This window comes from Anabrus simplex, chromosome 1, assembly GCF_040414725.1.
Source record: "Anabrus simplex isolate iqAnaSimp1 chromosome 1, ASM4041472v1, whole genome shotgun sequence".
NCBI classification, from domain to species: domain Eukaryota; kingdom Metazoa; phylum Arthropoda; class Insecta; order Orthoptera; family Tettigoniidae; genus Anabrus; species Anabrus simplex.
In genome coordinates this window covers 598,350,448-598,378,250 of record NC_090265.1, presented here as the reverse complement: position 1 = coordinate 598,378,250, position 27,803 = coordinate 598,350,448, and the positions used below count along the sequence as shown (strand labels likewise).

The 27,803-nt window shown below is 38.7% G+C and overlaps 1 protein-coding gene across 3 annotated transcripts in view; it reads left to right on the top strand.

Moving 5' to 3' along the window:
* Positions 1 to 27,803, top strand: part of LOC136857181 (probable phosphorylase b kinase regulatory subunit beta) — a 119,800-nt gene that overhangs the window by 20,324 nt on the left and 71,673 nt on the right. For all 3 annotated transcript variants that reach the window (XM_067135630.2, XM_067135629.2, XM_067135627.2), the window contains 6 exons: positions 1,603 to 1,738; positions 5,359 to 5,566; positions 8,518 to 8,714; positions 19,226 to 19,385; positions 19,476 to 19,673; positions 24,533 to 24,671. In XM_067135630.2, coding sequence (XP_066991731.1) covers positions 1,603 to 1,738; positions 5,359 to 5,566; positions 8,518 to 8,714; positions 19,226 to 19,385; positions 19,476 to 19,673; positions 24,533 to 24,671 — 1,038 coding nt within the window. The remainder of the gene's footprint in view (positions 1 to 1,602; positions 1,739 to 5,358; positions 5,567 to 8,517; positions 8,715 to 19,225; positions 19,386 to 19,475; positions 19,674 to 24,532; positions 24,672 to 27,803) is intronic.

Here is a 27,803-nt window from a genome sequence, read left to right as displayed (position 1 = left end):
ATCACCTGAAACCATGGCTCCACATATGGGGCTTATCAGTTGGTGTCATTTTATGGTCTGTTTTCCTTAGCTAAGGAAGGAAGAGGGTAGAACCTGGTATCGCCACATAGCGTACTCCTGTCAAATAACACCAATGGGTCTGCTGAAGGCTTAACGTCTCCATCCGACGGACAAATCTCTATCAACAGCATCATATGAACTCACTCCATATGAACACTGCAGAGAGGTTATGAATTGAATTGAGGCTTTTGGCATGCAATCTAGTGATTAGAAATTGTATACCATCATATCTTCTACCCTGTCAGCCAACATTTTGTTTGTGAAGCTTTTGATCAACAGGACTTGAACCAGCTAACCTCGGTGTCAGACTATATAAACTTGACGCCTTAGTGATGATTGTCACCAAAGAAAATCCAGTACTCTTAAACAGTGTGATTAGAATAATCAGGGATAACTTTGCTAGGTGCGTTCATGCAGTGAACAACAGGAATCTTCTAGGTATCAACATATTCTATATGGCATACTATAGACCTTTCTGCCTTTAGTAAGGTGAGTGACAAGTGGCCATGTTTTTATTCCGAACCAAAACCTGTGGGAGATCTGTGGTTCAGATTCCGCATATAACTGGAAGTTCCTTGGCCTTTTTCACAACAATATCAAGAGTCACGTAAAACTGCAAGCTTGCTTGCTTATTTTCAAAACTCCATTGGCATTTGGAATCAAACATGCAATTTTAAGCATAGGACTATATCTACTTACCATTTAACTGTGATTAAAAATTACATTTAAAAATTAAACTGGAGGGAAAATATTTGGGAGAAGTTGGTGGTCATTAGTGGGTGGGTAAATATTCTTGAATACACATGAAGGAGCATAATATTGTAAAAGGTGTTAATTTTGCACACTACCAGTATTGAATCTCCATTTTCTCTCTCTCTCATTGAACAATTCTGGTCTATCACAAGAAATACAGAGTACGATTTTAACATTTTAACCTCTGTTGGGCAGATATCATTTTACTTTGATTCTTTTCCCCTTCTGTGCTTTTATAGCCAAGACAAATAAAAAGTTATTAATTTTACATTCCAGTAACTACTTTTACGATTTTGAAGAGTTTCAAAAAGCCACATTTAGTTGTATCATTATTGCACCTGAAAATACTGCTTTGTGACAATGTTGATGGAAACATATTAACCTGTTGCTCTTGTATAATTTAGATCGACAATTCCTTGATGTAACTTGTACAGTATTGAATCTTAGAAGATAGAATCTTACCGGTCAGAATTCTAGGTTGAAATAGTTCGCTTAATGATATTTCTAGGTACAATGGTGACATTTTAATCTCTAATTACAGTATTTGGCATTTAGTACAAAAAGTTTTACTAATTATAGTCCTAAGATTTTGTCTGGTTGGTAATTCATCTCTGTAGTATAGTGAACGTCACAATTACATCATAGGAAATTTAAGTTCAACTCAGTGTGCATGAAAAATAAAATATTAGCTTATTTCTTTATCTATCACTTGTGGAAAATGAGGTAGTTTGCTGTATGATGAATGGCGTACATACTTCCTTGTTGACAGTAATGCTTTATTTGTTCCAGTCAAACGACAGCTGTTGAGGTATCAGAGTTGTATCACTGGCTTGTTTCCTATTATATCTACTGAGGGGACTGTTGCTAGTGTTCGAGACAGTGTTTATTGTGCTGCAGCCATATGGAGTCTCTACCAAGCTTACAGGTAAATAATAAAATCACTCTGGTCATTTAATTTTACAACGTGTAAAGCAAGCAAGCAAGCAAGCAAGCAAGCAAACAAGCAAGCAAGCAAGCAAGCTACAAGTAGTTTTTATACAACTCTAAATTAACTACCTTATTTACTCATGTATTAGACCCACCATTATCTTTTTCCTCCACACATACAGCCAAAGAAGGAAGGGGGACCATTATGCAGTAACTTCAAATTTTGTACAGTGAACACATGGTTTCTAGGCTATATCATCATCATCATCATCATCATCATCATTTCCCTTTATCCAGCTGTAGCCGGGTAGGGGCAAATATGGTTCCTCTCCACTTTCTTTGGTCTTTTCACCACTCCTCCTCCAACACTGTGTCCCAGTCCAGGTTTCTTTCTATAATGCTGCGTTGGATGGTATCCTTCCATCTCAATCGTGGTCATCCATGGCCTCTCCTTCCTTGGATTTGCATTTCCATCACCTTTTTTGGCATTCTTTCGTCGCTCATTCGCTTTATGTGCCCAAACCATCTTAGTTGGCTCTTCTCTATTCTATCATTCATTTTTTCCACTCCAATTTCTTCCCAGATTTTCTCATTCCTTATTTTGTCTCGTCTACTCTTCTGTATCATACTCCTCAAGAACTGCATTTCTGCTGCTTGTATTTGACTCTCATCCTTCTTTGTCATTGTCCAAGTTTCTGCTCCGTAAATTGTTATGGGTGCGTAATACATCTTGTACATAGTATCCTTTGCTTCCGTTGGCACATCTTTGTCCCATAACATGTTTCTTAGACTATGATAGAAACAACTTCCAGCTTGAATCCTTTTACTAATCTCAGTATCCAGTCGAGCATTCTCCATTAATTCACTCCCCAGGTATTTAAACGTTTCCACTACTTCCAGGGGCTTGTCTGCAGGACTAATCTGACCTTTCCCTTCTTTCTCCCATCTAGTCATAACAAGAGTTTTACTCTTTTCTACACTTATTTTCAATCCACATTCTTCGATCTTCCCATTCACCGCATTCAACTGTTCTTGAACCTTCCTGTCGTCTTCTCCCCAAATCACAATATCATCTGCAAATAACATCATGTTCATTTCTCTTCCTCCATATGTTGCTTTTGCTGTTCTCATGATGTCATCCATTACTATTGTAAACAGGATTGGTGATAGAACACTTCCTTGTCTCAGCCCACTATAAAGAGCTATAAATTGTACCTGTAAACATTTGACACTATTCTTTAATGATCTGATGAATGTATTCTGAGTTTTACTGGCTATTTTTGTAGGAAGGCAGAATTTCTAAATTTAAAAATAAATGTTGAACACATGACTTTTAGGCTTACATATAAAGTAAATATAGCCAGTTTTAGTTACCTTTACGTACTGTTATATCACTTATTCGTTTAATCTCATTAACCCTCTAATGAGGTTGATGTCGTTACAAAGATTTGTCTCACTTCATACTCAACCCCATAGAGAAAAGGGATAAGGTTATCATATTATGCAATTCATTGATCATTTCCGTGTCCGGTCAGCATTTCCAAAAACCTGCAGCTGCGATGGCCTTGTTGTTTCCTCTAAAAACATCTTGTGATGTGCATGGGTTGTCCAGGAGGGGACAGATAAGTAGGTGGCTTTGGTCTTGTTCAGCACCACATTCACACCAGGTGTCTTTGTTTGCTGGAAGGATCCAGCAAATTAATGCTAATACAATATTAATACAAAGAACGTAATGGCCAGTGATTTGTCTTTGTCAGTTAAGCAGTAGGCCTACCACACAGTATACCTGATCACTGCTTCCATTTGAATTATCATCGTCTTGTGCCGCAAACTTCCCTGCTACCGGCGTGACATCATTCCAATTGACGTCATCTATGGCAGGCTAGAGTATTTGAGATCCCACCTCTATGAAACTTTTAAAAATAGTTTCGTTCCTGACTATAGAGTCTAAACAGTGAGAATGTATTCACAAATGGTTTCTGGAGATGGTCTCTGTTATTCCCAGTTGGTATTTGTGTAGCAGAAGCCATGCTGTAGAAAGCATGCCAGCCCACCAGCTGATAACTAGTGTATGTTATGAGTTGAACTTCTGAATTGTAATACATAGTGACTGAAAGCATTCATTGGATAACTGTGGCCATTGAAAGTCAGACCTTTATTTTAAAGTATATTTCATGCTTGTTCTCTACATTTATCACATCAGGATTTACCTAAACAGCTGTAATTGAGATAAGAGAGACTACATTGTTTAGGTTGGGCATGCTATCAAGTGCCTGGATAGCGCCGGAAGTTCCACGATGGAGAGAATAAAAATAAATAACAGAAAAGTTTGCTGCATTTATGGATATCTACTACAGGTATGGCGGTAATGCTTTTTATTACCATAATAATGTTTAATTTCATACATTCGTTGTCTCTATATTTTTTATTAATACATAGTATGTTGAGTTTGGCATCTCCAAAAATCATAAAAGTAGTTAGCGGGGACTAAACTCATCATTATTATTATTTTTATTTGATAGGTACATTGGCGAGTAAAACAATCGTTATGATTGGATGGTTTTTATTGTGTTTTAAACCTACTTCTCTTAAAAAAAAATGACGTAGGCTATATTGGCCTGAGTTTCGAGATATTAAACGATCAGTTTGTTAATGATCTCGCCTGCTATGGACTATTAATAGCAACAACTGTGAATATTTCTTAACTAAAGTAAACCCATTTCCTCATCCCAAGGTGGTGCAGCTCATTTTAGGCATGCCTCCCATGGAGGGGAGCTGCATGTATATTGCATACTGGTATCAATCTTCCTGCCATTTTAAAATCTCAGGCAGTACGGTACCAGGAATCGAACTCAGGCCCCTAAAAATGGCAGATAATTGTGCTAACCATTGCGCTGGCGGACATTATTAACTACAAAACACAGACATAAAGCATGACTGATGTGTGCTTGCATTGTGTGGGTTGGACACAAAACTATTCACCTATTTGTGCGACTTCATCAGAGCTGCAGTAGGCCTACGCTACGGAGGCAACATTTCTTAACTATGAAACACAGATGTAGCGCGTGACTTTGACAAGTTTTCATTGCACGGATCGTACGGACGAAACTATTCACAAATTTGTGTGATGTCATCGGAACTGCAGTAAGGTTTGTACCTACTTCAAAGCAGAATCGTTGTTCTTCTCTGACGAATTATGTTGAGGGGGGGGTGTCTTGTATGCGAGATTTATTTTTTCATTTTCTATGTCTGAAAAGCTAGGGGGATCTAATACACTAGGAGGTCTTATACACAAGTAAATACGGTATCTGGTCCTATAACTTTGACTTTTTTAAATGATAGTCATCAAAATGCAACTAAGTCTGGCATTGCCTCCACTGACTTGTGCCCAACAGTTATATGTTGTTATGTTCATGTGTCATTCGTACATTTCTGCCTTTGATATGTTTAAATGTGTATGAAGCCTCATAAAGGTGGATATTAGTCTTAAATTATTGTACATCCACAGATTTTCATCTGTCACTTTATCTTCATTTTAATTCTCTTCCTAATTTAAATGGTATTTTTTTCTAAATTTGACTGTCAAGTACTTGCTTAATGTTTTCCATTTTCCTATAGACGAATAGATGATGACCGAGGCAAGTCTCATGAGCTGGGCCAGTCAGCTGTAAAATGTATGAGAGGAATTCTGGAGTGCTGGATGAAACAAGCCCCAAGGATTGAATTATTCAAGAAGCACCAGTGCAGCAAACATGCCTTGCACTGCAAATTCCATCTCATTACTGGAGCTGAAGTTCACACAGATGAAGAATACTCACATCTTCAGGTATATTTATTTTTCATTTCTTTATTCTTTATGGCTTTTAGATTTTAACTTCATTCATTCATTCATTCATTCATTCATTCATTCATTCATTCATTCATACTGTAACCGGAACGCCCGTACTTTAATTCAGTGGAGAGCCTGGGTTGACGCCAGGGCGTGTACGGTCCATGCTAGGAAAACCAGAGAGAGAAGGGTAGTATAATAAGTTCCTATTAAGTTGAACCTTATGTTTATGCAAGTTAGACAAATTATATCACCTTTTACAGACGAGCAGTAGGGGTTTAAAAAGTCCAGGCAAAGGTAGGAAGAGATGCTGTCCCTCGGCATCGGTGATGTCCCACGTCGTACTCCTTCCTCCTCACCATGGAACTCCTCTCAGCACCATGGCACCACTTTATCCCACGGCGGTTGACGGCCCTTGAAGTTCTGTTGAGACTCGAACCCAGGAGTCTGACATCTGGTGATGTCAGCATGCAGCGTGGAATAATTAATTAAGATTTTATTTAACTGAGATCCCATGAAGGGAGTAAAGAAGTGTGTAGACTTCGCACAGAATGTCAATAGGATCTTATACGACACTTCTCTACCGCACTGCACTGAAGATTATTATATGGCACTGTTCATATAATGTACAAGTTCCACAGTTCATAAGCTTCAACACAAATAATATGTTAGTCATTCGTTCGAAGAAATTTGAATTAATTTAGTATCACAGTTTATGATGAAAGGAAGGATTAGCACAGTTCAAAATATGAAATAATTTTCATCTGATACACTCGTCGACGATATTTAAGTTAATGGGGCAACACAATTTACAAAGTCCGGAACCTTCTCTGACACTAAGGCTCAGTCGTACGAAATGAAATTAACACTGTTACTTTGGCACAGTCTAACGAAAAGAGCAAATTATGTTACTGAGACACAGTCTTACGTAATACGTGAAAACACGGTAAATGCTGTAGTGAAGGCACTGTCTTATGAATACAAGTTAAAGCACAGTTTGTGAAAGGAACACTGTTACTTTGGCGCAGTCTAATGAAAAGGAATTAAGTTCTTCCACGAAGGCACAGTCTTGTAAAATTTTCTAAAGCACTGTCTTACGAAAAGGAATTAAGTTCTTTGACAAAGGCACGATCTTGTGAAATATTCTAAAGCACAGTCTTACAAGAATGAGTTAAGCACAGATTTGCAAATAAATCCCACCATCTTGTGAAATAAGTTAAAGTGCTGTTCCTGAGAAACAGTCCTACGAAATAATTTAATGCATAGTCTTTACGAACTGAAACAAATTATGCAAGTCACTTCACGATCGTTTACTTGTAGAAAGAATGTCGGTTATTTAAGTCCTTTTAGTTCGACACTTTACAAAACAATTTTATTACTCTTGTCTCACAGTTTATACAAGACAATTACTATTAACAGCTTGGGGTAATTTATCACTCGTATCTCACACGAAATTAGAGTCCTAGGTTCGCACTTCTGACACTTTGAAATCTAAACTGGAACACTCGTACTTTGTAATATGTCTGTCATTGGCACTTAGCCAGACAGGGTACCGACCTTGAATATAACTTCCACAGCTGGCCCGTACACTGTGGCAGCTGGGAATACACGAAGAAACTTATTTCTGCTAGCCCAGCGGGCTCCTTTTTATATCTGTAGGCTGGACCCTATGGTTTCAAATTCATAAATATTTTACCTTTAATTACTCGACTATCCTTCTGCCGATTTTAATTAAATTTGGATCATTATCATTTGTGATAAGGGGCTACATGGTGGCATGGTTAGAGTTTTGATAGCACATTCCATTCCTGAGATATTGAAATAGAAGGAATGGGAAGTTCGATGGTGACGTCACCTGGCTTTGGCTGGCTCTCTGCAGCGAGTGGTTGCACACCTCGCTATCACTTCCACTGCCTGCACGCACCGCGGTCTTTTCAAACTCTTATGGACGGGTGTTAGCACGAGTTACGTTGGAAATACTTTGCCGGAGAATGTCATCATGGCATTTCCGTTTCAATACATACATACATTTATTCATTCATTCCAACATTCATTTTTTTCTTTTTTTCTTTTTTTGACTGTGAATGTATTATAGCTATAAAAACTTACAAATGTATATATTGAATGGTAGATGCTTCCATTGTTCATAACCTCAGCACTAATTGGATCCATACTGTGCAAATTTTGCTTCAGGGGATTAATCTGCTATGTAAGAAATAGGAGAGAGAGAGAGGGGGGTGGGGGGTGGGGGGTGGGGAGATACTGTAGCAAAGCCCTTGCATCACAATTCTCAGTGATGAGTAAAACGATTGGGGAGAGTGTTTTGCTTATAGACTTTGGGGAACCTTTGGGCTCATGCCTTAACGATCTGTCTCTCAACTTACTGTTTGCAACATTGGGACAAGACACAATTGAAAAACCCCTAAAGAGCTTGAATACTTTTATAATATTCACAGTTGGTGAAATTAAATTCTGGTTTCCTTCTAGAAACTTAATTTTTGATATAAAACCCAAAAGCAACCATTTATGCATGTGGAAGTATAGAAATGTACTAGTGCACTGTCACTGTATTTGGTTCAAAAGGAGGCTTGCAGTGGTGTTTCAGTGGTACAGTAACTGCCAGCTTCTGGGAGAGCTGTGGCATTCCAACTGCGTGACGTTCTGACCCCAACTTTGCACGTTTGATTCTGGCTCAGTCTCTTTGTATTTGAAGGTGCTCAAATATGTCAGCCTCATGTCGGTAGATTTACTGGCACGCAAAAGAACTCCTGCAGGACAAAATTCTGGCAACTCAGTGCCTCCGAAAACTGTCAGAAAGTAGTTAATGGGACATAAAAACAATAACTTTATTATTATTATTATTATTTATTATTATTATTATTATTATTATTATTATTATTATTAATATTATTATTATTATTATTATTATTATTATTATTTTCTTTCAGATTGATGTTGTGTCCCTGTACCTGATTTTCCTTGTGGAAATGATCACCTCCGGTTTGCAAATAATCTACACTCAAGATGAAGTGGCCTTTGTTCAAAACTTGGTGTATTATGTGGAGCGAGCTTATCGTACCCCAGACTTTGGAATGTGGGAGAGGGGAAGCAAGTACAATGATGGAACACCTGAGATTCATGCCAGGTAAGATGCACCAACTTATGTTGGTGAGTGGCATCTGTCAGTCTTGTAGCTTTCGTAAACTGGTGTCATATATATGCTTAATAATTCTGCTTCTTATTACAAGATACATTTTGTGTTGAAAGAGGTTATTCCTCAAGTTTTCTTTCAAACTATACAACATGTGGCCATTAATTTGTTGCATACATACTTATGCATACAGCTGGGCTGAATAGCTCAGGCGGTAGAGCTCAAGTTGGTGGGTTCGATCCCGGCTCAGTCCGTCGGTATTTGAAGGTGTTCAAATATGTCATCCTCATGTTGATAGATTTGCTGGTACATAAAAGAACTTCTGCAAGACAAAATTCTGGCACCTCCGTGTCTCCGAAAACCATAAAAGTAGTTAGTGAGACTTAAATCCAATAACATTATTATTACGTACATACATAGCAAGCGAGTTGGCTGGATCACGTAACTGTCAGCTTGCTTCAAGAGATGTTGAGTCCAAATCCTGTCATTGGCAAACCGTAGACTGAGCAAGTTGGCTGTGCGGATAGGGACGCGCAGCTGTGAGCTTGCATTCGGGAGATAGTGGGTTCGAACCCCACTGTCGGCAGCCCTAAAGATGGTTTTCCATGGTTTCCCATTTTCACACCAGGCAAATGCTGGGGCTGTCCCTTAATTAAGACCCTGGCCAATTTCTTCCCACTCCTAGCCCTTTCCTCTCCCATCGTCGCCATAAGACCTATCTGTGTCGGTGTGACGTAAAACAGCTTGCAATCCTGTAGATAGTTCATCATTTTCATACGAAGCATATACCACGTAGCTGTACCTTAATTAAGTCAATAGCCTCAACTTTCTTAGTCCTAGTACTTTTCCATCCCATTGTTGATGAAAACCTGTAAATTTTAATGTAACAATACTAGCAGGGGAAAATAAATTTAAAATACCCAACATTCATTCATTCATTCGTCATTTTCATTGTAGACTGTTAGGTCTAAGATTTTGATAATCTTAAAAATTCCAAAATATGCAGGCAAATACCGTATGTCCTACAAATTTTCAAAATATGCACTAAGAATGGAAAAATAATGCACTGAAAATAAATGTAAGTAGGATGTTGGTTAGCTGTCTCGCTATATATAGGGAGAAGCAGCGAAAAGTTATTGCACTATGCAGGGGACATTGAGAAAACAGATTGTCCACAATCCACTGGTAAACTGTAGCAGTGCAGGCAGATGTTCAATTTCAGTATGTTAGGCCTAAATTATTAGTTTTAGAGTTAACAATGAATGAAGTTGAAAACGAATGTAAATCTTACTTTTCATCAAAGTATCTGTTGAATATGACGTCACCAGGCGCGTTGGCCGTGCGGTTAGGGGCGCACAGCTGTGAGCCTGCATCTGGGAGATAGTGGGTTTGACCCCCACTGTTGGCAGCCCTGAAGATAGTTTTCTGTGGTTTCCCATTTTCACACCGGGCAAATGCTGGGGCTGTACCTTAATTAAGGCCACAGCCACTTCCTTCCCATTCCTAGGCCTTTCCCATCCCATCATCACCATAAGAGCTATCTGTGTTGCTGTGACATTATACAAATTGTAAACAAAAAACAAAAAAAACAAAAAACGAAGAATATGATGTCCATCGTTTTCAATACAAACGTTGCATCAGCATAAAAATGTCTTGAAACACTCGTATCTCTGCCTCTGAAATTTAACCGATCAGTCGTCTGATTTTATTCTTCAGGCCTTCAAGAATACATGGATTGTTCTTGTACTTTGTTTGTTTTAAAGTTCCCCGTGAATAAAAATCCATTGTCCAATACTAAACACCACCGTACTGGTAGCTAACAAAAATAATGTTCAACAACAACAAGTGTAGGAATGCAATACTAATAACACTAATAAATTGTGCTCAACAAGAAATCCACTCGTAAACTGAACATTCATTCCACACCTTTACTGCTAAATTTCTGAATGCAGAGCTGTATAGCCACTCTACAGTCATTGCCGCTGTTAGTCAAAGCCACTCTGCTCAGTGGACTAATTGGGGGTTTGGATAAAAACTTTCGTTCTGTACCTGGATAGGGTATGGCAGGCTTCGTAGATGGTAACGCTGTCTCTCAGGCCAGGGAGATTTGTAATGGTGATGTAATTTGTTTAGAAGTTAAGATGGTCGTGGTCTACAAACAAACTGTCCCGGCATTTGCTTTGGCGCAAGAGAATGCAAAACTACGGAGAAAGATTCTAAGGACAGCCGATACCAGCCCCTCTGCCTCCCAAATGTTCGAGTTGCAGGCTAGCCAAAACTAGCCACTGTTCAGCTGAAGCCTACTCTACTCGATGGATTGATTGGGTGGGAGGGTAAAAGTTTCATCTATCCTCTTAGTCGGCCATCTCTCAGGCCAGGGAGATTTGTAATGGTTCTGTGATTTATGGAGGAGTGTGGCCATGGCCTATAAAGGAACTGTCCTGGCATTCATCTTAGTGCAAGAGAATGGAAAACCACAGAGAACGATTCTCAGGACAGCTGACAGTGGGCACCAGCACCTCCGCCTCCTGAATGTAGAGTTGCAAGGCTAGCCTAAACTAGCTGCCATTAAGTCGAAGTATACTCTACTCAGTGGACTGATTGCACAGTGCCATGTGATTCTATGTTATCAAAAAATGTGTACTTCCAATAGAGGTCTGTGAAGTACATGGGTGGAATTCAAGTGGCACTGAGTGATATAACGAACAGCCATGGCAAGTAAACAATTTATATCTCTTGAGCATGTGACCGAGTTACTGCAAGCAGAAGATTCGGGTGGTGATCTTATTCCAGAATTAGATTCCAGTGATAGTGAAGATGAGGAGACAGAGACTTCTTTATTTCACACTGACAATGACATACCAGTTGTGTCTAACAAGTCGCCATGCTATCGCCCCCTGTACCAGAGTTCATGGCTGATGCAAAATTAAATATTGACATTCACAACAGTGACGATGTGATGTCATTTGTCAATACATTTTTGACAGATGATTTTATTGCATATGTTTGTAATCAGGCAAATCTGTATGCAGATCAGGTAATTAGTACCGTGCCTCGCCCATTCATGAAATATTTGATACTGCTGACATGGAAACCAGTTTCAGTGTCAGAATGAAACAGTTTTTAGGGCTAATATTTAAGTTAATACTGGTATTATTAGGAAGTCAGATATAAAAATGTACTGGGTAGATGATCCTAGTTTTGATACTCGAATTTTTCTCCAAACAGTGCCTAGAATCCGGGCAAGATCATGAAATACAGAATAATGGTCCACATGGTTTGTGAATGCGCTTGTGGATATGTGTGAAATGAAAATATATGATGATAGTAGAATCAGTCTCCATGATACAGTATCTCAGCTTCTAAACCCCTATATAGGTTTGGGATATTTTGTCAGCATTGACAACACTGAGTTAGCAAAAGAATTATGGGAGTGAAACACTGCTATATCTGAGACAATCTGTCAAAATAGGGGTCTATCATAAGAATTTAGGGATCACCAAATTAAATAAAGTTGAGATGACATTTTGATGAGATGGGGAAGTGCTACTTGTGTGGAAGGACAAGAAAATAATACATATGATTTCAACACTGCATTCTGCTGAATTGGTTGAAACACAGTCTAAATTTGGCAGGAAGAAACTGAAACCGGTAAGCATAGCAGACTATAACCAACACATGCATGGGGTAGACACAGCAGACCAGTACCTGCCATTCTATCCCTTCATTTAGAAAACATGTAAGTGGAAAAGAAGGGGTTTTCCTATCTTCTAATTTGCACCTTATTCAACTGCTTCTGACTGTGCCAGAACTCAAATCCACAGAAGAAAATAACACCTAGCATTCATTCAGACCGTTTGTTGAACTTATCTCCAAGGTCAGGAAGAGGGTTCACATGATTTAGCTCGCTCACTAGTTGTTTCCAATATTTCGCGGGCTTCAACATCTTCCTCTACTACACATCCCTCCCAAGAAAGCACTGGCAAAAGACCCTCCATTTTGTTTGGATGGAAAATGAAGGAACATATGCTGTTGAAACACCTCCGCCCCCGCATACAAGGTGACAGTACTTCTACATGGAGATGTACAGTGTGCCTGAAGAATGGAAAAGTTAGTGAAACTCACTGCATGCATTGCATGCAGCCACGTGTGATTACTACCTGTCAAGCCAGAGAGTATACATTCCTCTAATTACTGAAGGATACTATTCCCTACCAGATAATTCTCTAACCTTTCCCAGCTTCCAAATAAATTCAACAGATGGCAGAGTGTTCCTAATAACTTACATGCTGCTAAGAGAAAAAATTACTTAAAAACAGACCCCATCATGACATACGCCTTAGACATTATCTGGAAACACCTATCGAAGGATAATCTAGCTACACTAGAAAGAGTGAAGGCCATTGTATGTTTAAAAAGTTCTCTGCCTAGCAAAAGCACTCCTTCGAGACTAACCTAAATAACAACTGTTCTATATAGAAGAACTGCAATGAAAAATACCATTGCCTTCTACAACACAATACTAAGCTTTACTTAAAAAAAAAAAAAAACTACAGGATAAACAAGCAAATAAATTGATAGATTTTTACCAAACAGACGGTATGTTGACCTCAGAATGGATTAATTCTGACTACAAACTACGGCATACCATAATGCGCTTCTTATTAAATGTTCATAAAACCATTGGAAAGGGCAGGCAAAACAATATGACCACGACAGGCATATCAAGACAAGTTATGTGACCTACATATGACGAATGCTGCGGAGCAGTACGGGTCCTCTAGTATTAAGTTAAAGTTCTGTATTACAAGTTACCTAGTGAGTTAGCGCGGCACTTAAAAATCACTAGGTTGCATGATTAAATGCCTACGGAGGGAGCTGGGTGTCAATGTGTTAATATAATACTGGTACGACACAACATGTCTATAAAAATGAACAGTTCTAAAAAGAAGCATGACAACCCAGGAAGTCGTAAAGATTCCTAGCATATAAACAGTTTTAAGTTGGATTAATTTATGGACTGCATCTGGTCATAAAAGTCATGTAGTTATACTATCATGTGCAGTGAATCGGATAAGGAACAAGTTCCTTGAACATGATGGAATTTATCAAAGATTAAGAGCTGCTGAGGATGTTCTACTGATGTAAGTTGCTGTTTACTTGGAAAGATGATTAATAACAGTATTGTGCATATATTATTATACTAGAATTTCATAAACCAATTGTGTGTTACCGGTATGATTTTAACACTTGAATGTACAATTAAATGTCTACTATGTATACGGCTGACAATGAGTAGAGTACGTGATGTCATATTTTATCACGCTCTGTATTTCTGCTTCTTGTAATTACATTGCGTTCAGATAAAACTGCCGTTTTTGTCATTTTTTCTTCCATTTTTTAGGCAAGTGATTGTAGACCAGATTGCGCCTTTAAGTATTCAGAGAAAAGGAGTCTTCATATTAAGATTATCTCCATATAACAACCCTAGAAACAATCTTTGAACACCTACGTATAATTAATCTGCAAAAAAAAAAAAAAAAAAAAAAAATAATACAAAGTTATAAGCCATATGCATCATCATTTTGGAAACTGTGTGCATGTGTAATCTTTAAGATCTTTATTTACCATGTACTGTATAGAGACCTGCCTGACTGTGCTGGCACACAAACAGTAAAATGGAAGGGAAGCTTAAGAGTGATAAATTCAGTGAGCTTTAAGTCTACAAATAGAATCCAAACAAAGTTAGTTACAAAAAAGGTGGGTAATAATGTTACAAATAACAGTATCAAGCATCACAACAGTCTGGGTGCCATTCATATAGTAAGTAATAAGCATAGGCTTAAGAAAAGATTTTCCCAATTAACATGTGTATGGCAGCATACGTAGACTCAGAGTGGCTGGGCAGTCATTGGCCAGAAAGAGCAAAAATCATGTGAAGCTTGTTTGCATGAACATAGGATATGGAATGCGTGTAGGATATTTTCGTAAGCACTTCTTAATGGATACAGCTGATAAGAAATACACATTGCAGCATGTATTGTAGATTGTTTTTAAATTCTCTCAGTTATATTTTTATTAGATCTTGAAGGCTTTTACAATATTAGTCTATACACTTAGTTGTTTATTGAACTGTAAAAACAGCAACTACTGTATACAAGTGCTAAATAAAAGTAAACTTGTGTCCTCATCCCAAGTTGGTACAGCTCTTTTCAGGTACACTCCCAGTGGAGGTGAGCAGCGTGTGCCATTTTAACCACATATCAGACCTCTTGCCATTCTTAAATTTTTGGCAGTACCGGGAATCGAACCCGGGCCCGGCAACCTAAGAGCACTAATCGTTACGCTACGGAGGCAGACATATAGGGGTCCCTCATATAAAATTAGACTGAACGCACGGTGTTTGTACTCTGCACTACAGCAACTGACTCAGCGGAACTTACGTCTTGTGCGGCCGCCCTGCTTTAAGCATGTATACAATCTTATATGAAATATTACCTTATAAAAGATGCTGGAAGTGTTGTCCTTCCTGGGTTATACAGGCATTGCATCTGGTAACCAGATACTGGCTGACCGAGCTCGGTAGCTGCAGTCACTTAAGTGCGGCCAGTATCCAGTAATTGGGAGATAGTGGGTTCGAGTCCCACTGTCGGCAGCCTTGAAGATGGTTTTCCGTGGTTTCCCATTTTCACACCAGGCAAATGCCGGGGCTGTGCCATAATTAAAGCCACGGCCGCTAGCAAAAAAAAAAAAAAAAAAAAAAAGGATTCTGGCTGATGCGAGTGGGTTCTGCCACTGTAATGTTTCTGATTTGTAATGTTTTCTTTCAGTTCCTCCAGTGTGTGAGGATTTGTTCAATACACTTTTTCTTTCAGTTTACCCCACAAGTAAAAATTGTACCCTGTTATATCTGGAGAATGAGAGGGAAACAGATCACTACTGATCACTCTGTCTGCAGACACTTCCGAGATTGTAAGAAGGAAATCTTCTGCTGTATGAGCAGGGGCTGATTCTTGTTGAAACCACCCATGAGATATTTCTTCTTCCGTTAACTGATGGAAGAACAGTGTCAAAATGTCATCTTGGTACCTCTCTGCATTTACAGTTGTCTCGAAAAAATTTGGCCCAGTTATTTTTCTTGCACTAACAACACACCAAACAACAATCTTCCTATCATAATGAGGGACTTCATAAACACCATTAGGATTTTCTGCACACAATAGCGAGAGTTTATGACTGTTCACACGACCATTAAGATGAAACCAGAACTTTTACATACAAAAATACAGTGTTGCAATGATAACTGTCTCACCATGTAAACAGCTGAGGTTCATACTAGCGACTCACTGTTACCAGGTTGAACACATGAAGGCTGCTTACAAGGTCAAGAACCATGAACGCGCCTCCCATACTGCAGCTGCCATAGCGCAGAGTACAAACACCATGTGTTCGGCTTGGGTTTATATGAGAGATCCTGTACAAGAGCTGATTGCGAGTTATCTATTAAAAATAGACATGTGGTATCACAGTCTCTTTTGTAGGCATCATTAAGAGCTTCAAATGATACCCACATAATGTATCTATAATAGCTCAGGCATTGTATTCACTTTTAACGGTTCCAAACACAACTTTTTTGAGTACTCTGCTTAAAAAAAAACTATCTGCTTTATTGATAATCTAGCATAATTATATATAGCTTATAATACCATAATCTGGCCAATGGCCATACCATGTTTAATAGACTGGTTCTTGGCTGATCATCACAGTTAAGCAACATAGGGCATGGTCAGTGTTTGGATGGATGACCGCTTGGCAACACCACATGCTGTTGGTTCAATTTCCTTTTTCTGTCCAGGTACATCTCTGGTGGGGTGCAGTGTGCAGACTGCATTGCATGTCCTGATTTGGGCTAGATCAAGTTTGTTCTTTCATTTTTCCGTCTCATTCTCATCCTTGGCTTTGATGATATGAAAGCGACTAAGGTTTGTTCCTTATGCAGACAGTCCCTGTGATGAATTGTATGAAAGTATGGTTCATAGAGTCGTTTGGTGTATGCATTTCAGTGTGCTAGGCAGACTGGTATATAACAGCACTTTCTGGCCCAGTGAGCCTTCATGGAAAATCACAAAAATATCACTCCATCTAAAATCAAAAGTGAACTTCTCTGCCATGCAAAACCATTCAGGATGATCAGATATGTTAAATGCTCTTGAAGAACAGCCAGGCTAGAAGACCTGGGCCGGGCTGAGTGGCTCAGATGGTTGAGGCGCTGGCCTTCTGACCCCAACTTGGCAGGTTCGATCCTGGCTCAGTCCGGTGGTATTTGAAGGTGCTCAAACACGTCAGCCTTGTGTCGGTAGATTTACTGGCACATAAAAGAACTCCTGCGGGACAAAATTCTGGCACCTCGGCGTCTCCGAAAACTGTAAAAGAGTAGTTAGTGGGACGTAAAGCAAATGACATTATTATTAGAAGACCTGGTCTTCTGAGTGCAAGTTGGTGGGTTTTATTCTGGTATTTGAATGGTATTTGAAGGTGCTCAAATACAGCAGCTTTGTTTTGGTAAATTTACCGGCTTGTAAAAGAACTCCTACATGTCTAAATTCTGGCACCTCGTCATCTCCAAAAACCATAAAAGTAGTTTGTGGGATGTAAAATCAATATTATTATTATTATTATTATTATTATTATTATTATTATTGAAGACATATTGAATCAGCTTGCTATACAAATACTCAAGTGGTTTTCTTTCATATGATATCATCTGGTAGCAAGCGAGTTTGCCATGCAGTTAGGGTCACATAGCTGTGAGCTTGCATTCAGGAGATGGTGGGTTTGAATCCCACCATTGGCAGCCCTTAACACATTCGCATCATATGACGAGCTGTGGTCGCACGCGGTATTTTGGCACATAAATCACATGACAAGCTCAGCTCGCAATGCCGCAGTGCCTCACTTATCTTCGTTTATTAGATTACCTTTTCAGTATAATTTCTGACAATACACACTGTAAGGAACTAGAGTCATGTACTGTTGGTAAACAATGCTGTCTGTATTTTCATGTGACACTGGAATTACTGAATAACAGTTTATTTTCATCGGTATTCAGTATTCATTATGCAGAAGAACCAGTTTCGCGGTAATGTCAATGAGAGATCGAAAGCACTTGTAGACATTGTTTTAGATGGCAATTATGACATAATGATATTTTGGAAAATGAATCCAAGTTCGAGGATAGTGATAGCAACAGTGAAAATTATTGAAGTGAGCAGAATATTGAAGAAAATGATTGTGCCGCACCAGGTTCTTACAAACGTGCAAGGCCGGTGATACAAAAGAACCATAGTGATTAGTAATTGGAGAAGAAAGACAGTAATGCTGATATATATCCATTTTGTGGTGTTTCAGAACTATTTACGAAAAATGTATAGTCCGCCCACCATCTGAAATTGTGATGTTTTTAGAGTACACGGATCTGCTCTCTTTGAAATTATTTCAAATGACACATTTGTACCACAGCCAGCAGTCACTCAAGGAATGACGAATGGGCAAGTCATAACTTTTAATGGCACGAATGCAAAATTTGAGTGAATTATTTGCATTAGTTTTTATTTTATGCTTGTTTTTATGTGACAGATACGCTCAAACTATGGGCGGGCAAATTAAATCTCATTTCAATGTGGCGATTTACTGTTACTTGGATGGGTTAAGATGGTTTTCTGTGTTTTCCGATTTTCATACCAGAAAATTGATGTGCTAGTGTGACATTAAACCACTAGCAAATCAAAGATGGCGATGGATGTATGAATAACAATGCATTATGGATGAAAATGATTGTACAAGATACTGCTCTTGTTTTCCTCTAATGTGCTTCTGTATCTGGAAGCTACTTTGATCTGCCCTGTAGCCATTTTATATTTCATCTCTTGCATTGAACTGTTTAACTATTTCCTACATCTATTCTTGTCCTGAATCTGTTGCCCTATTTCATTTGATCTTTTCCTGGGTGTCTAGCAGTTTCATAGACCAACCATATTCATTCCAATTGTAGACATTCTGTTCTTGATCAATAATCATGATATGGCCATACCATTTAAGTTCCTTATTACCTATCATATGTATTACATGCCAAGTTCTATTATGAACCTTATCAGAAAACTGGGAGTCTATCAACTGGTCAAAAGAGTATAATTATAACATAAGAAGTGAAATTTTGTTCTTTACGGCAACCAAAGTCAGTGGATTTTATCAATGTAACTGTATTCATCATCAACATACTGCACATTGAGGATTATTGAGACTTTCCTTGATATTAGGCAGTCCGATACAATGAATTTAGAAACAGTTATTATCATAATCATCATCATCATCATCATCATCATCATCATCATAGATGAGAAGCTATTTTCTGATGATTTCATTAATTTTTGTAATGATGTTAACTTTCTTTTTCAAGATCAGCACGTCTTATTTGTCTTGAAGCAATAATAATTTGTTTGTTATAGTTCTATTGGTATGGCTAAAAGTGCTCTTGAAGCAATTAATGGCTGCAATCTGTTTGGTGAGAAGGGAGCATCTTGGTCAGTTATCTATGTTGATATTGATGCTCACAACCGCAATCGGAATATCTTTGAAACAATGCTTCCGCGAGAGTCAAGTTCTAAGGTAAGGCATGGTTCTGTTGTCTCCTTTACTTGAATTACTCCTTGAATTTTGGTCTTACTTTGAGATATTTATTATGTATTGTTGTTTCAGGGAGTTGATGCATCATTAATTCCCACTGTATCTTTCCCAGCTTTTGCTACTCATGAGGAAGTACTTTATGCTGAAACGAAAGCAAATGTTGTTCGTAGACTGAAGGGCCAGTATGGGTTCAAACGCTTTGGTCGTGATGGCTACAAGTGTGTTTTAGAAGATACCAATAGAAGATATTACAGAACGGGAGAAATAAAGGTATTAACTTATATTTTTCCTCCACAATAGTATGATGTCTTAACGTGTCATTTATATATTTTACTTCAGCTTTACTGAGCATTGCTTAGGATTTGAGAAATCAGTTGATATTTTATCAGAAAAAGTAATGAAATTGATAGATATAAAATAATATTTCCATTAGATTAAGCTGATTATTGATGATACAGGAAGGAAGAGCAATTAATCCAGTTAATGATGCAAAAGATTTGCACATCCCACTTTGGTAATCTGGTGATTAACAGAAAATTTACAGCCAGCATTTTAAATTATAACCCTGTCAAGAAAGCCAAGAATAACGGCCTAGAGGATTTGTCGTGCTGACCACATGACACCTCATTTTCTGCAGGCCACCGGGTTGAGCAGCGGTCGCTTGGTAGGCCAAGGCCCTTTGGGGCTGTTACACCATGGGGTAGGTATTTTAAATTATAAAAAGATTTTATTGAATCTTCAATCAAGAAGTTCTTCTGTCGAAACTGATTATAATTGAATGGAAATTGCAACACCATGAAGGCATTGGTCTTTTGTGTTGATTTTCAAGATATGGAACGATGCCATGTATATATGTAAACGATCAAAGTTTCAGACCCATTGGATTGTTGCTACAGGTCTCCCCACGTGATTGGTCGCGGAGGAATCAACTCCAGTATACAGACTCTGGTGTAGCGTAGGTGACTTGCAGTCTGTGCAGTGAAGTGTTCCCCATCAAACATGCCTCGACAACAGAGAAGAGCATGCTATCAACAACTGTCGCCATTGAGAGGGCTTGGATAATTGGGTTGTGTGAGGCTGGATTATTGCTAAGGTCTGTCGCTGCACGTGTTGGCCGACAGGCATCTATGGTACAATGTGTATGGCAGCAGTGGTCAAATGAAGGTACCCACACTCGTAGACCTGGCACAGGCCCAGCAAGACAGACAACTGTGAGAGAGGATCACTGCATCATTCGGATGGCCCGGATGGAAGCCCATGCAACAGCAGCGCAAATTCGAGCAGCTGTGGCACCCCACGTTACACAACAAACAGTTGGTAATCACCTGCGTGCAGCTGGCTTACAAGCCCGTGCCCCTGAAGAAGTTGTTCCATTGACCCCACAACAGCAACGTGTAAGGCTGGCCTGGTGTCGAGAAAGATCGACGTGGGTCGACGAATGGCATAGGGTCGTCTTTAGTGATGAAGCACGCTTCTGTCTTGCCCGCAGTGATCACCGGAATCGTGTGCGCCGACGTACTGGGGAGAGGGGCCGCCCAGATCTTATTGTCGATAGGCACACAGGGCCAACACCAAGCATTATGGTCTGGGGAGCTATTGGCTTTAATGTGAAATCACAATTAGTGCTTGTTGAGGGCACTATGACTGCTCAACAGTACGTTGATAGGGTACTCAATCCAGTTGTTGTCCCTATGATGGCGAACATTGCTAATGGGATGTTTTAGCAGGACAATGCCCGGATTCACACTGCACGCATCTCCAGAGAAGCTCTCCACGACATCACAACCTTAGAATGGCCCGCCAGATCCCCGGACCTCAGTCCTATTGAGCATGTGTGGGACATGATGGGTCAACAACTGGCCAACCGTCCTCAGCCACCCACAACTCTGGAACAACTGACCTGTGCAGTGCAGCAAGCATGGGCCACAATTCCTCAGGAAGCGATCCAGGGCCTTATTGACTCCATGCCTCGACGAATTCATCAATGTATTGCAGGTCGTGGTGTGACATCCTGTATTGATTGTTGTCCAAACTTGCGGTCAGAGGGACCTGAAAGTGTAATCATCGAAGCAAAACCGAACACTCGTCCTGCATGTTACATTGCAGCAATGTAGCACCACTCCTTCTGGGTGTTGCAGTTTCCATTTTCTTCATTGTATTATTGCTTTTACAACCCACTAAGTAATTTTACAGTTTACAGAATTTTATCTTGCAGGAGTTCTTTTACATACCAGTAAATCTACTGACCTCCTAAATCCTACTGTCCTGCTTTCTGACAAAACCATTCTTTGTAATATTCAGTACACTTTCTTATGAAAGTGTGACATTCTAGACTGCTCCTACTTCTTCACACTCCTTTTCTCTTCATAGACTATGCACCTAAATGTTTGAAGAATTCTAGTGATAAATAGTTTTGAGTTTATTACTTTTAAATTTCTGACTTGTTTCAATAGGCCCCGCTAGTAGGTCAAAAGGTATTTTCCTGATAGTCCAGATTTCCCCATAACTTCTTAACACACTGCCTGAAACACATATACTGCCATTAACATAAGAAATGTCTCTGGTACTATAAACTATAAGAGAATAAATAAAGAAGTCATTACCTACATCCTTTCTGTTTGTATAGCTACTTCATGTAAACTATAAGCTGACATTTACTGCAATCTTCAATCAGTCTATAGTGCAAGAAATTTAATTTCTTAAGAAATCTTCTTCTCTTCTTCAGTTTGTACCACGTTGAATTTGATATGTTGATTGTACATAGGATTATGTGCCATGACATTTTATAACTAACTTAATAACAGTACATAGCCTTGGAGCTCACTCAGCCTGTACCAGAAATCAGTACCAGGTTAATTTATGGGGAGAAAGGTAGGTGGACATAGAGCTATCCTCTTTATTTCACTTAGTGCTAAGGCTCCAGATAGAAGAAGTCTTACCGGGCGAGTTGGCTGTGCGGTTAGGGGCGCGCGCCTGTGAGCTTGCATCCGGGAGATAGTGGGTTCGAACCCCACTGTTGGCAACCTTGAAGATGGTTTTCCCGGTGTTTCCCATTTTCACTCCAGGAAAATGCTGGGGCCACGGCCGCTTCCTTCCCACTCCTAGCCGTTTCCTATCCCATTGTCACCATAAGACCTATCTGTGTCGGTGCGATGTAAAGCAGATTGTAGAAAAAAAGAAAACAGTCTTTGTCTTCCACTCTTTCAGGAGCTTTTTTTAAAAATTATTGCTATTTATTTTATGTTGCACTGATTGGTCTTGTGGCAATAGTGGGAAAGGACTGGGAAGCAAGTGACGAAGTGACCAAGGCCTTATCTAAAATTGGAAACCACAGCATCTTCAGGGTTGCCAACAATGAGTTTGAACCCACCATCTCTGAAATGCAAGCTCACAACTATGCGACCCCAACTGCGTAGCCAACTCGCTCGGTCTATTCTGGGAGTCTATATAACGTGCAGAGATGCTCTTGTTTGTTTATGCCACCCAAGGATCAACAGGTTCTAAAGCAGTTCAGTATAAATCTCACTTCCTAAAAGATCACAATTAATGAATCTTAGCAAATACATGATTCAAGTACATAAGAAGCAATCTTAGTTTATTTACTCGGAAACAAATGTTACCACAGCTAACTCACACCTCTTCAAAATCATGCAGATAAAGAAACCAATAAAATTAACATTGCAAACTGAAAACATGACAGCTTGTTTTAATAGAAAATAGAAAATGACTAGTGCATTGTGTCAGGTTAAGTAACTTTGAGTTATATCTCAGTAGTTTTGGTTTTCTCTCTGCCTGTAACAGGTCAGTAAGAAAGTTCTAACTTGTGTTCTTTTGAAAATAATCCGGTGAAATAAAATAGTAAAACAAGTCCTTTTTATTGCTTCATTTGCAATGATTACATGATAGAAGAATGGAGAGGTTTCTAGCGTTTAAATAACTTCTACATCATGATATTTTGAATATCAGTACTATTTTTGATAGGAATTGCAATTCTCTGTCGATACTCACAAGGGGGGTACAAAAGGTTACATAACAGTGTTTAATATTACAAATGGTTAACTTAGCATTTAATTACTGTATGTATGTATGTATGCATGTATGTATGTATGTATGCATGTATGTATGTATGTACGTACGTACAACCCTTGTCCTGCGAGATGAATCTCCTTAGTGAGTTTTTATGTCCGGATGCCTTTCCTGATGTTAACCTCATGAGACAAGTTAATGAGATTAAATGAATGATGTGATATATGATAGTAGGAAGGGAGAGGGTGAAACCCAGAGCTAGCATATAGCCCACTCCTGTTGAATAGTACCAAAGGGTCTACTCAAGTCTTTACGTCCCCTTCTGCCTGGCAAATCACCATCAACAGCATCATATGCCCTCATTCTATATGAACACTGTGGAGAGGTTTGGAATTTAATCAAGGCTTTTGGCACACAATGCAGTGATCAGAAATTATATACCATCACCTCTCCTACCCCACCAGCCAACATTCTGTTGGTGAATTTTTTTCTACCAACGTGACTCAAACAGGCTAACCACCTTGTCAAACTATATAAAAATCTGATGCTTTAATGATTGTGGCCACCAGCTGGGCTTTGGTATTTAATTACCAATTAGCAGAAATGAATGAAGCTGTGATCAAACCTGCCAATTTAGGCTCAAAAACCCTGTTCTCTATCATCTGAGCCATTCAGCCAAGCCATTACAGTATCAAATTTTGGTAACAACAACAACAACAACAACAACATTACTATTAATAATACAAGGCTACCATAAGGGCTCTAATGTTATAAATATGTACTTCTCTGTACCAACTGGTAAAATCTTTATGGATGTGATCAAATTATGATGTACTTGGTATTTAAGTGTCCTTAAATGCAGGAAATCCATATCAGATTTATTGGTGTATTAAAGAACCCCTTTCCAAATCAAAATCCTGGCTCTTTAGCATCTCTTAAAATATGTTGTAGAAAAAATATTCATAATCTGAAAAACTTATAAAATTTCCATTCCATATTTAAAGTGCAAGATAGCTTATTCCCAGGCTGACACTAAATGGAAATTTCACCATATGTTCTTAAATTTGCTTAAAATAATTTTTCTTTCATTTTTATGTTTACAGGATTTTGAGAACATTGAGTGTGAATGGCCTTTATTTTACATCTTCATGATCATCGATGGTGTGTTTAAGTCATCACCTGAACAAGTTGATGAATATCAGAATCTCTTGAAAACTAGAATTAAACGAGATCAAAATGGAGGTATGTCTTAAATTCAGTTAACTATCATTATTGAGGTAATTGAATTCTTACAACATTCACTTTGGTACATGAGCTGTTAAATTCCCTCCATAGTAATGGTAGGAAGTTACTCTGGAGATCTAGAGTTCAGTTGGTGGTTCCCAGATTTTTCCATACTTCTTCCAGGAAAGTAATTATTTTAAATTTATTATTATTATTATTATTATTATTATTATTATTATTATTATTATTATTATTATTATTATTATTATTATTATTATTATTATTATTATTCTTTCTTTCTTTCTTTCTTTCTTTTTTCTTTCTTTCTTTCAAATCTGGATGTATCTATCTCATTCATAGTCCCAAAAGTACCCAGCCCTTTATTAGTATCGGCAATGTAGGCAAGGTTTTAATAATAGATAGATAGAGAGACTGTAGACAGATATTTTAAAATTCTTATTTAAGCTAGTATTTAGCAGAATACAGAATACAGTGCAGTACATTATTAATTAAATTCTAATATTCATATCTGTATATCTAATAGAGAAGTCATGCTGTAAAATAGAAATGGTAAATGGTAAGCAATTTTGGAATTGCACTGCCTTGCAAAACTTAAGGGTGAAAGTAACATTGCATGCTGTGTCTCTGCCAATTTACATAGCTCGATGAAACTTGAACTATACACAGCGAGAACTGCTACAGTATGGTATGATAGGCAACTGAAAGAAATGCACGATGAAACAAACAGAAGTAACACTTTTATACAGAGACAATAACTTACACGGAAGTCACTGCGGCATGATGGTCCCCTGGACATTACAAAAGTAGGGACATGGTTCTTTAAAGGGTGTAGGATCACCACGGACAGTGATGCATGCTCTGCAACCTGCTCCCATGCTGGCCACAAGGTATGAAGTTTTTGTGGTAGGGTGTCCCATTTTTCCACTAGTGCCATTGACAACTGCTGGATGGTCGTTGGTGCATGTGGACATGTGTAATACATCTCTCCAACACATCCCACATGTGCTTGATGGGATTAAAGCCAAATATCCTCTTGTTCCAAAAGCTCCTCCATCTGCGCTGCTCGAGGCGGTTGCTCATTGTCATTCATAAAAATGAAGTAGGGCCAAATGCACCCCTAAAAAGATGTACATAGGGAAAGAGAACACTGTCACAATAACGTTGACTGGCTAGTATACCGCATTCAAGATTTGGAGATCAGTACGCCCATGCAACATCGTGCTTCCCCACACCATAATACTTGGACTTCCAAAATGATCATGTACAACAGTGCTCCTGGATGCAATACGAGTTCCCACCTCTCGTCAGATGAGTGTACGTCTAGAATCACTACTCAGACTGAATCTGCTCTCATCTGAGAAAAGCACGTGACCCCACTCCTCATTACATAAAATAAATTTCATCGTTAAGTCCGTATTGTCGTACGTATACTTTTAGGTTAAGTCAATATTCCACCTTTACAATACCATAAGTTTATTGTCTATTTATTTAAACAACATTATTAACTATGACGGGACATGTTTCGTCTAACTTGTAGACATCATCAGCCATAAGATATTGAAGAAAAAGCACAAAAAAGACAAGGACAGAACAACACATTAAAATAAATCGGGTTGCCGAACACGTCAACCAAAATAGCGAGTATGTTCTAGATTGTTCCAAGTACAAACATTCAAAAGCTGATGAACAAAATTAAAATCATACAAATAACATTATGCACTTCATTATCAGCTTTTGCCGACGCACCTGAATGCTGCATGTCAACGGCACCCTCAAGAAGAACTTTAACAACAAGCTTTACTGTATCGTATCATGTGTATGGTGCCATAAGATTTATTTATTTATTTATTATGCTTTGTAGATGGCGAAGTTAGGGCTCTTGGCCCACTCTTACACTTAATCACTGTAGTGATACATCATTGGGAGCAGAGTTTGAGTACATAATATTATATAGTAAATAATAACCTACACAAAAATACATTACACTTTTCTAACTCACATTCATTCGATCTTCCAGTCATACAAGTTAGTCAGCTGCATTCAGCAAGTAGTCTCGGCAAGCAGTCTTAAATTTAAGTAATGAGGTGGAATTTCTGACACTGACAGGCAGGGAATTAATTCCAACGTCTAGAACCCATCACAACAAAGGAATTGTAGTACATAGAGGATCGGTGGACAGGAATAGAAAGGGAGGAACCAGAGCGGGTATTACTCATGTGAAAGGAGGACAAATACTTAAGCTGGGATGAAATGTATAGTGGTCTGTCTTCAGAGAGCAGTCTGTATATCAGTATTGGTATGTGATACGTTCGTCGTTTGTCAGGTTTCAGCCATGAAATAGTGTGATAGTATGGGGTGACATGTGTATCATAACTCAGACTGTATGTGAATCTAAGGCAACAATTAAGCGCTCGCTGAAGTTTCGAAGTCTGCTCTTTTGTTGCGTCTACCAGAATGACGTCACAGTAGTCGAGGACGGGAAGCACTAGCGTTTGTATGAGTTTGACTCTCACATTACAAGGTAAAATATTGCTGTTTCTTTTAACCGAATGAAGTATCGAAAATATTTTTTTACACACATTCTGAATGTATTCAGACCAATTTAAAGTTTCGTTCATTGTCACTCCAAGATTTCTCACAGTTTGGCTGAATGGAATAACTCTGCTATTCAGTATAACTGGAGAATAGTTTCATATCTTTGTGTGACCAACAAATTTTGAGAGCCAATAATGATTGCTTGTGTCTTGGAGGGGTTAAAAAGGAGGGAATTTTTCAAGGAGTAATCATTAAGTCGCTGAAGATCAGCATTGATGCCTGTTATGGCATAAGGCAAATCAGAGGTCTTACAGTGACAGTAAATTTGTAAGTCGTCCGCATAAAGATGGTAGCTACAATTCTTTAAATTAGATGAAATGTCGTTTATGTACAAAATAAAGAGCAATGGGCCTAAAACACTACCCTACGGCATGCCTTCCTTCCTGGTTAGCCAGTGAGAGGTTTGATCAAGGGTTATAATTTGTTGCGCGCAATTTTTGAGGTACGATGAAAAGAAATTAATAGTTCGTTGATCGAAGTAGTAAAATTGCATCTTGTTTAATAGAGCCTGGATGTTTACAGTGTCAAATGTGC